The 16,857-nt window shown below is 41.1% G+C and overlaps 1 protein-coding gene across 2 annotated transcripts in view; it reads left to right on the top strand.

Annotated features, from left to right (window-relative positions):
* ankfn1b (ankyrin repeat and fibronectin type III domain containing 1b) overlaps positions 1 to 16,857 on the top strand; it is a 212,083-nt gene that overhangs the window by 46,437 nt on the left and 148,789 nt on the right. For both annotated transcript variants that reach the window (XM_074663682.1, XM_074663681.1), the window contains one exon: positions 4,892 to 5,130. In XM_074663682.1, coding sequence (XP_074519783.1) covers positions 4,892 to 5,130 — 239 coding nt within the window. The remainder of the gene's footprint in view (positions 1 to 4,891; positions 5,131 to 16,857) is intronic.

The following is a 16,857-nucleotide window of genomic DNA, read 5'->3' on the forward strand; positions in this document are numbered from 1 at the left end:
TCTGCTTGAAGTCAAAGTCCCAGAGAGACAGAGAGGCGGCCACACAGGAGGTACCAGCTCTGAAAAAAGCTAAAAACAAACCAGAAGTTTTTAAAGATAATGACACAACATGAGCTTTACTCTGGTCCAAGCTGTATTTGTCTCACTTACAACCATCCATCCATGATCTGTAACTCCAGCATTTATGTTCAGGGTCAAAGAGGACTCTAACCAATCCCAGATGTCACCTTGGACCAGGGGTCTGCAAACTTTACTTACAAAGGAGTCACTTCACCTCAGCTCACCTAGGAACCACAAAATCTACTTTATCTTCACAAAAAAGACTATTAAGTGTATTAAAACTCTACACATAGTATAAAATTAGTGAATGATTAAACCAACAAGATGTTTTATGTGACGTGAAAGTTAATTACTGAATTTAAAAAAAAAAAAAAAAAGTTAAATCTTTTTTTTGATTGAAAAAAATGAGGGTATTTTTTAAAAAAATTACAAAAAATCAAGAATTTGCAAATATAAAAATTAAAATTTTAGAAAAAAAAAATGAAAAAATTGAAATAAAAAGATATTTTTGAATAAAAAATAATTAGATTTTTTTATTATTGGAAAAATAATAAAAATAATAACAATAATAAGATTTTTTAATATTTAAAATTAATTGAAATTTTATAAATTTGCTAAATTTATGTAAAAAAATGAAGTAGAAAGAATTTTGAATAAAAAAAATGAAAGTTTTTGATATTATTATTTTTTTAAAAAATCACCAAAAAGTAAAACTTTGTTAACGTTTAAAATTAATTGAATTGTTTTAAATTTTGCAAAATGTATTTCAAAAAATTGAAATAAAAATATTTTTAAAGTTTAAATTGAATGTGAATTTTTTATTTCATTATTATTAAAAAAAATCACTGAAAATTAGAAATTTGTAAATATTTCAAATTAACTGATTTTTTTAAATTCTGCAATTTTTTTTTTTAAGTCTTGAAGAAATCTTTAATTGGGTAACATAAGTTGATGATTTTGCTCAACTTATCATTTTTGATGTTTGCCCATGTCTTGCCATATATCAAGCATGTATACTGAATTGGTGCATTGACAGTTAAATGGAGCATAGAATTAAAATTTCTATTTTCTCCCAGATTAGTCTTTTTGTAGATGTAGTTATCTTCCCAGGGCTTTAAAACTTGAGGTTAGCCACAGGTGCATGGAAAGTTGGTGGGCTGTTGATGTTGTAGGAGGTGAAGTAGAGCGGTGGCAGGCTTTATTGACAGATGGGATGAAGATTTAGTTCAACTAAATATTAACACAGGATTTTATTTAGTGTCAGTGTCTGTAATCATCAATACCCTCTGTAAGAAAAATAAAAAACATTTTTTTCAATAATATTTTTTTAAAACTACAAGAGGCAGAAGTCAAAGAGTTGCATGATGCTCCAGAGCCACAGGTTGAAGACCCTTGCCTTGGACGTGGAGTAGAGTGGTGAGAATTTCTGCTCCTCCAAGCTTTGTCCACAGGGGGCGCCAACATAAACTAAAAGTTCCTCCAAGGAGCTCATAGTGTGTTTCATTAAAGTTTCTGCTGACAGATCTGGTGTTTAACTGAAAGTAGAATCCAGCGAAGTGGAAACTGATCACCAAACATCCTGGTTCGATAAATGAGTCTCTTTAATTTCCCTGCACCCCCACCTCTCCTCCAACACTTCTCCGAGTGCTGCCACCTCAATCAGCCCACTTTGCTAAGGAGCAGGGAGCTAACCTCGTTCTGCGGCTCTAATCTCATTTATCTTCTCACTTCTTCCTTTAATTGTCGGGGACTTAATGACACGGTGAAGGAGACGTTCATTTCGGCCCAGCTCTTCCACTTCCTGTCCTCAGCTCACCTCTCTGATTCTGGCGGCGTCTGCCTCCCTCCCGCCTGTTTTCCCATGCCCTACTGCGGCTCCGATGCAAATATCAGATTGTGAGAGACTTCAGTCTCATGTGGCCCCCTTGTTGCTTAGCAACCACTGTCATGGAGCATGATGAGGCTACCTCTCTCCTTCTCTTTGTCTGTCTTTGTGGTCGGAGCGGAGATAACTTCTTCTTTATCCAGTTTGTTTACAGGAACGTTTGGTTCACAGATTTGTGAATCAGCGTCTCTGGCAGTGACAGGTGAGCATCAGAGCTGGTCTGTCAGTTTGACGGAGCCTTATCTGACACTGCTTTCAAAAGCCTGATGTGATTTGGCGAGTGCTCAGACAGCAGGGCTGGGAAAGTAATATTTCACACTCTGGAGATCGTTGGTGAGCTCACAGAGGGAGGCCGTTACAGCCAATCAACCTGCAGGAGGAAGACGCTAATGAACTCAGTCATTACTGGGCCCAAATAAAACCTCACTGCAAAACTGACATCTTATCAAGTGTTTTTGTCTTAATTTCAGTAGAAAATGTCTTTTTAGACTAAATCTGAGCCACATTCACCTGATCAGTCCAGAAAAATGTCTGGTTTCAAGACATTTAAGACAAAATGAGGTCTGGATGACTTGGGAGCAAGTTAGAAAAATCTGCCAATGGAACAATAGAAACATTTGCTTGAAACTAGAATAATGTCTTAATACAAGAAACTTTTCTCTTGATCCAATGGCAGATTTTTTTTAGCTTGTTACAGCAATTCAGACCTCATTTTGTCTTTAAATAACTTGAAACAAGACATTTCATACATACAACACATTTTCATGTCTCATCTTGAGTCTTAAAAGACATTTTTCCTGAATTAAGATAAGATAATACTTTATCGTTTGATTGCTCAGAAATTTGTTTTTGCAACATCTAGCTCATCCAAAAATGTCAAGCACATTAAAGGAATATTTCACCCAAAGAATGATATGCCTTCATTTTCTACTCACCCTCGTGCTGAGCAACACTCTGGAGCACTTTTTTGATGTCTCAAATGCAGCCGGAGATCTGGGGGGATTTTTGCTGTCAACAAACTTCCATGTAAAAGGGGCCAATGGCGCCCGAAAGAAAAAGGTCCATAAAAGTCCACAAAAACGTGCCTATTTTCCTTCATACTGCTCGTCCGCTGTAATCCAAGTGTCCTGAGCGGGTAACGTCCATAATTAATTCGAAACGAGGCCATATAGTACATTTTTCAAGCCTAAACAGTGCTATATCGTACTCCTGCAGTGCACGTCTGCGCGCTCCCTGAACTATGGAGGCCGCGGCAGACCAAGCCAGACGCTTGCGCGCTTTCAGGGACCACTGTGCTAAATTGCAAGCGTAGAAGAAGAAGTTCCGCTGTTTACACAGTGGTAAGCAAAAACGTTGGGATACTTCTAAAAACATTTCAAATAAATTATTTGCTAATTGTCACCTTCTTACCTTGCAACCTGGAGAAAGCTTCAAAGAAACTGGAAAAAACAGTAACCTATCAACTGTGACTTGTGACAATAAATTTGGACATTATTTTAAAGAAGTTTTGTGCTAATTTTAAAGAAATCAGAAATAACTTTGTCTAATTATTACCTTAGTGTGAAGAAATTTGCAGACCTCTGAAGTATAACCAAAATAAGAGCACCAAAAAAAAACAACATAAAAGTTAAGAAAGTGCAATAAACTAAAGTCCCAATAAAAGTTAAGCCCAAGTACGTAAGATTAATAATAAAAAAAAAGATAAGTAATAAGATTTCAGTTTTTTACAGCGTTGACATGATGTTTAAAGGTGAATTGCTTCTAGATATTTCCTGATCCTAATCCACACTTTCAAATGAGATTATCAGCACCAATAAAAATTTTACCTAAATGCTACTACTTAGCTTTCTGATTGAGTAAGACTGGATTGGTTTACAGCACGTCTAGGTCTCTATGACAACACCACGCCGGCTGATGAAGTTTCGATTTCTTTTTAATTTCTGTGATTAATTTTGTAGTGATGGTGGACACTGGAGCCTAACTGTCAGACAGAAAAAGGACAGAAGAGCAGAAGAAAGAGAAACAGGAGAGAGATAGAGCACGAGCTTAAGGCTAAAAGGGCTAAACTGTTTGTGCTAATGTTTATTCCTGACAGTGTTAGCTTTTTGTCAAGTCAGAGCACTGGGCTGCCGATAGCACTACATATAGCCAGCTACAACATTTGCTTGATGTCACATTCCAAATTGTATCACTACGTACTTGTGCTGATAAACACCGTTCTATCCAGTAAAAGTTGATTTGAACAAAGAAAATTTGTTTTGATCTGATCTCCATTTAACTCCAAAACAAGGTTGTTGATGGCAGATTAAAATGTATCTGCAATACAGTAAACAACAGTGTCATCAGCAAAAAGATGAGATGACAGTTTTTTAAAGTGGAAAAAATGGTATTAACGTACACAGTGAAAAAAGCACAGGGCCCAGGACTGAACCTTGTGGCACACCTTTTTTAATCAACAAAAAAAAATCTGATCGAGAAACCTGCTGTTTCTTTCACTCTCGTGGTTTAGGAATCTTTTTTTTTGTCAGCCAATTTATTTCTGTCATAACTTTTAACTGGGCTCTGTTTCATGCATCAAATGTTGAAAACACAGGTTGGTTTTTGCTTTCCTTCACCCTGATGGGCAGAGCTTCTGTAGCCCGACACGCTGCAGGTGATTGACAGAGCGCTGAGTGACTTATAATCGCCCTCAGCACGCTGTTGGAAGCTGACGAGACGTCCGTCGTCTGAGGGACATCAAATGCAGAGGGATGGGAGTGGTGTGTGATTAGTGCAGAGCTGAGCTCCAACTGACGGAGCACGTCCATCTCTGCGCTGCAGCTGTGAAAGCTCAGCTGGACGAAAACACCATCACTGCCATATTGAGTCTGTTAGAGAGCAGAAGCAGTAATTACCCTTCAGATCTGCCTCCATCTTCATCCACCTTGTCTTTTCCTCCTCCTCAAGGTGAGCTGTGGCGTTTGGAGGATGACATGGAGGGCGAAGAAGAGCCGCAGCATGCAGCGTTCAACGAAGCCCGCCCTCGCTCCCAGTCCCCGTTCTCCCACTTCAGGGCCCGGGCCGCGTACCTACGGAAGAGCATCTCCGCAGACGACCACCTGGACCTGGGCTCTGACTTCAGCTCTGGGACTTCAGTGGAGGGCAAGCCGAGCAGGGGCAACAAGGGGAAGCTGAAGAGGAAGTTTGTAAGTACGATTTGAAACCAGCGTCTTCTCTTTGTCTTCACTTTCACACATCCAACAACCAAAGGAGTGAGCTCACCTTTAGCTCAGGGAGACTGAGGAGGATCCCCTGGAGGTTTCTCAATAACAGTCTGCCATTTAGTTCGACACGGTTGACATTTTCTTTCGGCTGACTCAGACTGGCTGCGTGAGTTGTTGCTGTCCTTTATACCTTTTACCCAAAGTAAGGATGGCTGCAGTGTCCTCAGGGTGCTGCCACATCTCAAACCAGTTGCTTTCTGAGGGTCTGCAGGAGTTTTGGTTCCCTGTCAGTAAACACAACATTCAAACTTTGCTCCTCCTCTTTGGCTCAGTGCCAGCTGCAGCACACACCTACAGTTTCAACCCGTGACTATGTGAACACACTCACTAGCCCAGCAACCACCTGTAGCATCGCGTTTCTACGTGGGAGAGACTCAAGAGCCATGCACCCAACTTAGCATGTTAGCACAAGCTAATCACATGTATTTGACTTCAAGCTAACATACCTGGTTAGCAGAAAGCTAACTCACATCACTCTTCGTCATGTCCTGCTCTCCAAGTTCCTGAAAATTCCTTTTCCTCACATCTGTGATCGTAGCAGCTCTGATTAGCTTCTTCCACACGCTAATTAACACCCAAAGTCACATGCACACACGGCGCGCTGTGATTGGCTGATGTAACCATGCCTACTCTCTGCCCAGAAACATCCTGAAACAACCAAAACAACAACATCCAGGCTTAGGAGGGGGTTCGAGGCAGACACTGATGCTGACACACATGTATAGAAGCCCAGAGGAGACGACTGAGCAGAACTGGGTTGAAATTTGCCAGTAGGCTCAAAATTTGGTTCTGGCTGGACCCTTTTCACCAACTTTGTATATTTGGGAAAAGCAGATGATTCTTCACCAACTTCCAGGATGTGAGAACGGGACAAAGATGTCTAGGTCTACAAGAATTTTGGTTACTCATCAGCAAACACAACATTCAAACTGGGCTCCGCCTCCTTGGCTCAGTGCCAGCTGCAGCACACACCCACAGTCACACAGTTTTTAGGAAAAAGCTTTATCTGTTTGCCTTTTTGTTTTTTTATGGTTGTTTTCTTCCTCCATGCTACGTCTGCGATGGTAGCTACTCTGATTAGCTTCTTCCACTTGCTAATCAACACTCAAAGTGTAACCACGCCTACTCTCTGCCCAGGAACATCTTGAAACAACCAAAACATCAACATCCAGGCAGAGGAGGGGGGTTGAGGCAGACACAGACACCGACACTCCTGTATAGAAGCCCAAAGGAGACAACTGAGCAGGATTATTCCTATAAAAGTTGACAATTTGTTTTGTTTTGTTTTGTTTTGCAGACTCTGAAATTTTAACCAGAATAGTTGGGATTAAGTGTCAAAATGTCGCAATAAGACTTGATTGAAATTTGCAAGTAGCCTCCAAATTTGGCTCTAGCTGGATACTTTTCAATAACTGTATATTTGGGAAAAGCAGATGAGTCTTCCCAACTTCCAGGATGTAAGAACGGGACAAAGGGTCTAGGTCTGCAAGAATTTTTGCAACTCATCAGCCAACACAACATTCAAACTGGGCTCCGCCTCCTTGGCTCAGTGCCAGCTGCAGCACACACCCACAGCCTCCAACCATGAGTACATGAACACACTCACTAGCCCAGAAAGCATCTGTAGCATTGTGTTTCTCGTGTTTCCTACTCTCTGCCCAGAAACATCCTGAAACAACCAAAACAACAACATCCATGCAGAGGAGGGGGGTTGAGGCAGACACTGATGCTGACACACATGTATAGAAGCCCAGAGGAGACGATTGAGCAGGATTATTCCTGTAAAAGTTGACATTTTATTTTGTTTTAAGAACAATCCTGCAGACACTACCTCAAAAGAGACGGAAATTATCTGCTAGCTTCAGGTTAGCAGCACTGACGGCTGAATCGCTGAAATGTGATAATTGGAGTGGTAATAATCTGTGTAATTACAGCCTTTGTTTCAGAGAAATTAATGAAAGCGCTGATTCATGTCTTTTCTCTCTTTCTCACCTGCACACACACACACACACAGATCCACTAATTAAGTTAAACAGACAAATTATAGGTTGGATGACATTTGCAAACTAAATATAGGCTCATGATTTTTAGCCACAGGCACTCCTCTTCATCAGCTGTGCTTTGTTTGTTGTTTGTGTCAAAAGCTTCAAAGAAAACATTCACTCATTCAAAGTAAAAGCACAGTGTTTGTATTTCATGATTACTTTTGTCACAATGAAATAACATACAAACTGTTTCTTGGACTCTCAAAGCTTTTGCAGATCTTGCAGGCTGCTGGTCTGCTTTCTTGATTTTTAAACATCATGACACGACAGGAAACGTTTCTTACTGTGCGATCTGCCGTTTCCTCTTCGTCGCTTTCCTCCTGGCTCCTGCAGCTGCTTTGGCATCTGGCTGTAAGTTAAGCTCCTGTTTTTAATCCAAACAAGATAATTTCTCAAAAAGATCAATCACTGGAGCCCGTAAAGCAACCAATGACAACAGCAGGTCATACGAGATAATCCTCCAGGATAATCTCTGCTCTGTTTTTTTCAGCCTCTTTGTGCCCTCCGCTCTGTGGACTCAGCTGTTTAAGATTAAAGGTAGAGTCTAAATAAAAAAAAATTAAATGTCAGCTTTTAAAGGAGTAATCCTGCTCAATCGTCTCCTCTGGGCCTCTATACATGTGTGTCAGCATCAGTGTTTGCCTCGACCCCCTCCTAAGCCTGGATCTTGATGTTTTGGTTGTATTTGGACGTTTCCTAAACGAGGGTGAAGCTTGGCTTGACTTTCACTCGCTTTCAGGAACTTGGGAGTGACATGAGTTAGCTTTCTGCTAACCATGTACGTGTCAGATACTTGTGGTTTGCTTGTGTTAACATGCTAAATCAGGTGCACGGCTCTTGAGTCTCTCCTATGCAGAAAAGTGATGCTACAGGTGGTTGCTGGGCTAGAGAGTGTGTTCTTAGTCATGGCTGAAGTCTCTGGATCCAAGGAGGACAAGGAGCTAGTTTGAATGTTGTGTTTGCTAGCAAGGAACCAAAACTCCAGCAGACCCGACCTTTAAAGTGATACTCCGGGATGGAACAAGTTGGGTCCTATCACAAGGTTTAGGGCAGAAATTACCCCTACAGCAGTGTTTTTGTGCAGCAGAAGCCCAGAGCGCTCGCACCAAACACCCCCTCCCTGCTCCTCTGCTGGTTTCCTCTGCACTCAGACGGGGCCATTTTTTACTTGACCAAAAACACAAATAAACAGACTCCCACAGAAAAAATCTGATATCGGTCTCTAGTTCTCATCGTGTCGTAAAGCGGCGCTACCTCCGCTGCAGAGCCACAGCTGGCTACGAGGCGCTCACCGCTTAGTGTATCAGTCCGCGCGCACGGCGTGCCAGATATAAACAAACGTAGGCAGTCTGCCAGGATGAAGAGACACGATGAGAACTAGAGCCTTATTTAGCGGTGTTATTGTGTGAAAGCAACGCACTGAAAATTCTCTAAATAAAGCGTGAATGCAGACCGATATCGGATTTTTTTGGTGGGAGTACGTTTATTTGTGTTTTTGGTCAAGTAAAATATGGCCCCGTCTGAGTGCAGAGGAAACCTGCAGAGGAGCAGGGAGGGGGTGTTGGGTGCGAGCGCTCTGGGCTTCTGCTGCACAAAAACACTGCTGTAGGGGTAATTTCTGCCCTAAACCTTGTGATAGGACCCAACTTGTTCCATCCCGGAGTATCACTTTAAGGGTTAGTTTTATTGGACTCTGTAGAGACGGCGTTCCCCGACATGAACAGCAGGTTCACTGACTCTACATTAAAGATTGAAGACCTCCATATTGTCCCCTGGTCACTGGATCAGGTAACCAGAGAGCTCATTACCAGCCCCAGCTTTGTAATTGATTCTCCGGTGTCTCAGGTGTAACAGGACACCAGCAAAGGTGAGGGGACAGTCTGAGGGGAGACATTTTTCTCCAGAACAGCGTAGGATGAGGTGCACCCATAAAAACCTGGGCCATGAGATTTAAGGTTCAGGTCGAAGGGTTTTTTAATTACCTGGATTTCAGATGGTGGTTAAATGTCACAGCGTTGAAGGACCTTCACGGAGAAATTATTCAGACCTGAAGTAGAAAGAGAGGAAGTAGAGCTCATCACATCATCCAGCGTCTTGTGAAGTGTTGCGGCTGAAATAATGGGGACAGCGCTGGATCTGATGACCTGCGCCGGCTGTTTCGGGGTGAGATGTTGCTCTGTTTTGTTACTTATATCCCCTAAAGGTGAAGAAGTTGTGCCAGAAACGTCAGACTGTGTCTTTTTCTGTTTCCTGAAGTTTAAGGCTGATTTATGCTCTGCGTTGATGGTTAAAGAAAAGCTTAAAAAGCAGGAAAATACTCTGGTGTTTTGTGAAAAGCTGTGCAAGCACGTCTGTGATGTTACTCCCCCTCAGCTCAGGGTCAGACCGCTGCACCCCAACAGCTGGGTGAGGATCAGGCAGGAACTTAATGTCAGACGGGCAGCAGAGGTTCACAGGAGACCGGTTTGTTCGAGCCCAGAACAGGTGGAGCGGGGATGCTGTTGACGAGGTGAATGACCCCTCAATCCTTCAGCGCCTGGGCTGCGGCGCGGGTAATTTCTCTTAGCGGTACGGCGAGGAGAAAGAGCTCTCTCTTGACGCGTGTTGATGGATGAAAACCCTCACAGTCCGCTCTGCCCTCTTTCTCTGCAGACACATCATCTGTAGCGCTTTCACTGTTTCCATGTTTATCAGAAACTTCTGACTCTGTGGTTTGACTTTGAGTGCTGCCCCCTAGTGGATGCACTGAGTAACTACATCCAAATGGAAAGGTCTTTGGAATTTCCATCCATAAAGGGTGAATAAGTTTGGCTTAAAAGCCGTTTGAAATGCAGATATAAAGTGAACATTAGCTTGATACTGATACCGATAACCAGTAGTCAAGGAAGTTGATAACCGATATTTGGGGCTGATATTCATTTACGAACCACAAACTCTAACAACTCTAGATTAAAAGTTAAAAATGAAGAAAAAAACAAGGACAGTATTGGATTTTAGAGGTTTAGGAAAGGAAGAGACAGAGCAATCAAACAGGGCTGATACTGACACCGATTATCTGTAGCAAAGGAAGCCGATAACCGATATTTGGGGCCGATATTCATTTACAGTAAAAGTGAAAATATTGGCGTCAAAATTTGGGATAATAAAACTCCAACACTTAACTTTGTTTAAAGCCTTTTTTGCATATGTTTCTTCAACAGCTTCCAGGCTCAGCAATTATCTTATTATGTTAAATGAAAACTAAAAAAAAAAAAAAAGTGCTCCCTTAAGTTTTCTATAGTAAGTCAAGTATTCTGAAAAATTTTGTCTGGAGGAACGGCTGCATTGGAGACAAAATAACACAGTCTGAAATTTAATTTTCTTATCAGCCACTATATTAAAAAAAAGAAGAGGCCGATATGCTTCAAAATGCCAAATATAGGCGCTGATAATCACCCTAGCTTATAATCTCAACCTAATAAGTCAATAAACAAAAGAAATGAATCAATAAAACAAAGATGGAAGCACGAAAATAATTGTTCCGTTGTTCTTAGAAACAATTAAGAACAACAAAAACAGTTACTAAAGGCTAAAAAAACCCAATAAAACCTTAAAACAGGAGGTGGGTCTCCAGCTGTGGAGACAAGCGAAGCTCAGAGGTACCACGGGGCCATAGACCATAGACTGCAGAAATAAAAAAACGGATGTCATCTTACTTGGCTTGAAGTGAGGTCACCACAAAAACTGCTCCCCCTGGTGGCTGGCTGCAGTATAGGTCAAAAAATCCATCTCCCCAGTCATTCCAGATGGGCTGTGGTCAAACTTTAAAAAATTAATACACCTCGTAGAAATGTTTCTCATGTCTGATTGTTGCGGTGATTTGAAGATATCATTTGGCTGTCTTGTATTCAAGTCCTTTTTTTTCTGAAAAGTTCGTTATCTTCAGTCATGAGAGGTTAAAAACAAGACTTTACGTCACATTTAACGATGATTGACAGCTGACATTCTTGTGTATTTTTTTCGGGGCTTGTAAAATATATCGGGAGGTAGAGTCAAGAAGTGATTAGACTCTCGAAAATAAAAAAAAATATATATTTTTTTTTGTCATCCGGCTCCACTCTACTGCGCAGACTCTTGTGGTACCTGTGACGGGGGTATTTTGGCTTCAAAACCACGCTATCCACTCTATACACAGTCAATAGGCCAGACCATTTAAAGGTTTAAAAAAAAATAAAAGAATCTGAAAATAGACCCTAAAATGCAACTCTCAGTCAATCCTTACTGAAAACTAAAGCTTTGCGTCTGCTCATGTTGCAGCTTTGGTTGTCGAACTTGTTTAATTTTGCAGAAATTGCTGACTGCACTACAATCCCACTTTCTGCTTGCACAGCACTGTTTCCTCAGCCTTGAATACAGCATAAACATGTATTTGTCCGATACCTTATCCAACATTTCAGGCTGCACTGGAGGCATTTCCTGGAAAACATCACCTCTTAATGCATCAGTTTGAACCCAGGAATTGAAATGTAGCACCCGCCGACTGAATCTAACACGTCTGGAGGGGCTTTTGTTCGCCGTACCTGTTTTTGTGCAGCTCCGCGGCGGGTACAGCAGTTTGGACAGCTTGATAGAAACGGACAGAAATAAAAACGTATTAACGGAGCAGCAGGAGACAGGTTGTGTAAGGTGAGGTGGATTGTTTTTCCTCTCCACGATACGTGCTCTTTTTTTCAAGTTAAAGGGACAAAACAAGTTCCTGGGTCTTTGGAATAGGAGGCAGAAAGGTTTGTTTGCTGTAATAAAGAAAAACATCCTCAGTGTTTGCATGTTGAGAGCAGCTCGTTGTTGCTCGTCTTTCACACTCTGCAGGTGAGCAGCTTCTCTCAATTACAGCGACAACAGCATCTGCACAGTGTAAAGAAATGCAGGAGCTTTATTTTGACGCTCACAGCAGAGGAAGAGCTGTGTCTGTGATTCCTCTGCAGGTTACATTCGTCGGGTGTTTAATGTCGTCCTACAGGCTTGATTTGTTACACACACACACACTCTGAGAGATATTAATCTCTGTAAACACAGGGATAATCTGTGTGTTTGTGTTTGTGTGGGAAAGTTCAAGGTAAAAGGAAGGATATCAGGCTGATTGTGACTCCATGTTTGTAAAGCTGCCAAACGCTGCATCACAATGAGAGAAAATATAACAGCTTCACGGTGAATCCATCACGCTCAGGCAGCCACACATCGTCTGCTCCTCAAGGTGACACCTCCTGAGCCTCGACGCGTACGACACAGAGAAGTTTTCTCCGTGCATCTGAGGTCACTCAGACACAAAAAGCAGCGACTGGCTTTTGAAGAGCTTCTTTTATCTGAACAACCTGACCGCGGCTTGCTGCTTGAACTAGCGGGTGCTCATCTCGACTGTGGACATTAACAGCACTTCATGTGCCAGTGGGTACGTTTTAAAGCACACATATCAAAGTCAGAGGCACACATTTTTTATAAACTGTGACTAAAGCTCACAGTACAGCTTTTCAAAAAAGGCCTGGTGCTCTCAGCCCAGTGTGGCTCCAAGGCCGATACACGATGACGTTTCACCTCAAATAGAAAAAAAGGAAAATGTGTAGAGCTATGGCTGACCTCAGAGCAAGCTTAAAGTGATACAAGTTGGGTCCTATCACAAGGTTTAGGGCAGAAATTACCCCTACAGCAGTGTATTTGTGCAGCAGAAGCCCAGAGCGCTCACACCAAACACCCCCTCCCTGCTCCTCTGCAGGTTTCCTCTGCACTCAGAGTGGGCCAAATTTTACTTGACCAAAAACACAAATAAACGGACTCCCACCGAAAAAATCTGATATCGGTCTGCATTCACACTTTATTTAGAGAATTTTTAGCGCGTTACTTTCACACAAAAACACCGCTAAATAAGGCTCTAGTTCTCATCGTGTCTCTTCGTCCTGGCAGACTACCTGCGTTTGTTTATATCAGGCACGCCGCGCGCGGACTGATACACCAAGCGGCGAGCACCTTGTAGCCAGCTGTGGCTCTGCAGCGGAGGTAGCGCCGTTTTACAACACGATGAGAACTAGAGCCTTATTTAGCGGTGTTTTTGTGTGAAAGCAACGCGCTGAAAATTCTCTAAATAAAGCGTGAATGCAGACTGATATCAGATTTTTCAGTAGGAGTCTGTTTATTTGTGTTTTTGGTCAAGTAAATATGGCCCCGTCTGAGTGCAGAGGAAACCTGCAGAGGAGCAGGGAGGGGGTGTTTGGTGTGAGCGCTCTGGGCTTCTGCTGCACAAAAACACTGCTGTAGGGGTCATTTCTGCCCTAAACCTTGTGATAGGACCCAACTTGTTCCATCCCAAAGTATCACTTTAAGTTTCTAAATAAATTTAAAACATGCAGTAACCACTTTCAGACACTAGATGTCTCACTTCTGCCATCAACATTTAATGTTACGTGTAAACAGCTGTCCTGAGCTCTTCAATCAGGATGACAACAGGTCTGCATGCAAACCTGGCTACTGTTAAATGATTTTCATGTGAATTTCAAAAATCCAACCTTCATTTCCTCAGAGTGCAGATACACTCAGAGCGTTACAGTCTGACTAACTGCGTAATGAAAGTACAGGCCGTATAATTCCTCTTGATTGAACGGCTGTAGCTACATAATGCTTTCTCCGTGCTTATTTACCGCCCTCCGTCTGCTCGATGACAAGAGCAGCCAGCGTTTCCACCAACCAGAGCTGCTAATGAGTGAAAACCTTCTGATTCCCTGGAAACCCACAGGAAACACCAGGACAGTAATCCTAACCTGATGGTGAACTCTGATAAATACTCTCACACATGCAGATCTCTTCATCGACACAGGCAGAGGACGCAGCGGCGCCCTGTTGGTCCAACGAGGCGGATGATATTCAGCACGTCGCTCTGATAAAGAGGCTCTGGGTAGTCTGGATGGGTTTAAGAGATATGTCCCCGCTCCCTGTGGTTTAGTCTCAGTTTGGAGTCTGCTGGCAGGAAATCGGCACAGAGTGTGCTCATACATAATCATTCATAAAAACACACACTGACACACGCAGAGGAAACACAGCCAGAGAACATCTCGTGTAAATACAGATATTGAAAAGAGCTTAGATTTGATACAGTACAGCCAGTCCTGAAGCCGATTGCTGACAACATGATCTGTCTGGAAACCAGCACATCGGCTTCACCAGCAGGAATCATTCACTGGAGGAAGTGGCTGCAGGGACCCATTCAAAAAACATTTCCATCAACAGCTCCGGGGCTCCTGCAAGGCAATTATGAGCTTAAGCAACTTATCTACCCCAGCAGACCATCTGCTCAAAAACACCTGCAACAAACTGAACGAAAAGGAAGTCAGTCAGTCAGGGAGGCTGAGGTTATGTGGCGGCTGGATGCACAAGCTTCACGAACAAAACAATGAAACAAAATCAAGAACAAATGAATTAATCACAACATCATCTCAAAATGCAAGGCAACGATTGAGCATTAAAGGTAGATACACCTGACTACCGGATCAGTACGTCAACATTTTGAGGAGAATTCAGATTGAAGAAACTGATGCTTTCATTTTTGGACAGTAGCTCTCACTCCTGATTCGAGGAGGGATGATTTGTCCTCGTAAAACATGATCTTCATCGCTTGTCCATGGGATTTGTCTGGTGATAAAGAAGCATCTTCTCCGTGTGAAATCAGCTCTCTGCTTCACATCGGTGTAGTCTTTACACACCATCTGTTTCCCACAGATCTGTGCGACTGACTAAACCTCCTTTTGGATGCAGTCTGTCATCTCTGTGGTGAATCATTGGGCTTTACATTCGTTTTCAGCGGCTCAGTCGCCATATGATACGTTCTCACACAGCGTGACAGCCACACAGAGTGAAAGCTGACTGTGGATATTTTAAGGTTATGGTTTGAAGAACTAGATTATATCACACTGGGCTGTAGGGTGCAAATTATAGCAATACTTACACCTTACTTATACCATACTACTACCTCTGATACAATAGCAATATTTTGGGATGGGTACCTTTCACATTTGAAACGATACGGTTCCGTTGCCGTACCAATTTTTTGGTACTTTTTTGTGTTTATGTGGTAAAAAATATCTTTTTTTTAAATAATAAATTATAAAAAGAAAAATCACTTTAACATTTAGTCTTCAATATATAACCTTGCAATGCTGTGTTCATGTCCAGCATGGAAAGTCGCCCACTCTTCCACTCCCTCACAGTCAAAAGGATGCATTTAGGTACCTAAACATGGTACCTATTGATTTTATGTGAATCGGTACCCGGTGCTTTTGACAGAATTCAGTCGGTGACTAAATACCTAAGTACCTAAATTGAATTTGGTACCCATACCAAGCAATATTACATTTTTTTAATATTGATATTTTTCTAAAAAATAAAAATAAATGGTAATTCAATAACATTTTACTTATTTTTGAAATTTAACAAAATTTTTGAAATTCAAAAAAAGAAAAAAAAAGCATATTTTTGATTATTCATTTCAAAAAATTATTTTTTTTGCAAATTATGGATTTTGTTTAAAGGGGGGGTTGCAAATTGTTCGAATTTTAATGTTTTGCGAAGTTTTACAAAAATTTTTACAATTAATTTTTTTTTTTTAACTTTAGAATATGCTCAGAAATTCCAGAGAAGAAAAAAAAAAAGCATTTTTTATTTTTAATTTAAAAAAATCACAATTTTTGCAAATTATAGATTTATTTGGGAGGGGGGATGCAAATTATCTTAATTTTGAAACTTTCACAATTTTTTTTACAATAAAAGGTTTTTGGATTTTTTTTTAAACTTAAAAATTTTTGAAACTTTTGCAAAGGTTTAAAATTTCAAATAAATTTGAATCTTTGTAAATTTATTAAAATTAAAAAAAACCTTGGAATCACATGTTTGATTAAATAAATAATCAAAAAAATTGTTCTTTAATTATTCACTACATTTTAACAAAATATATAATTTTGCATTTATTTTAATCCGGGTGAGCTGAGGCAAAATATCTCCTTTGAAAGTACAGGTTGCACACCTCTGACATTATGTTTTCAAGCTAAATTAAATCAATGAAACAATACATTTAACTTTCAGTATTTTAAAAACAATAACATAGAAAAGTTTTTTTCAATCAAAAAGTTTTGAATTTAGTCGTGTATTAAATTGTGGGTAAAATTGTGTGACTTACTAAAACATCACCTCCATTTTTCTTGGTTAGCTGCGTAGAATATTGCAATACAGCACAATATTGTGCTACAACCGTATCTTGGCCGTATTATGATGCATATCGAGAAGTATGTGCTGCAACACAGTTTGTTTTCAGGAGAAATGATTCACCCTGTTCCTGACGTCTCTCATTGTGCTCAGAAATGTGCAGTTTTTATGCAGATGAGTAGCTCTCTTGAGAACAACTTTCAACGACAGAAAAGGAGCAGCTTTGGCACCCAAACTAAACCTGTTCCCCTGCTGTCCACAGGGTGTAAGTCCAGAGTTTTCTCTGCTTTAAATTGATTTTGGCTCATTAAACATTTAAAAGTAGGTTATTTGTTGTGTAACATGCTGCTGCTTGTTTGTATCCCTCTGTGCAGATAACTCG

Source organism: Halichoeres trimaculatus, unplaced genomic scaffold (assembly GCF_033239565.1).
Source record: "Halichoeres trimaculatus isolate MK-OKI-2021-1 unplaced genomic scaffold, fHalTri1.1 fHalTri1_scaffold_23, whole genome shotgun sequence".
Lineage (NCBI taxonomy): Eukaryota > Metazoa > Chordata > Actinopteri > Labriformes > Labridae > Halichoeres > Halichoeres trimaculatus.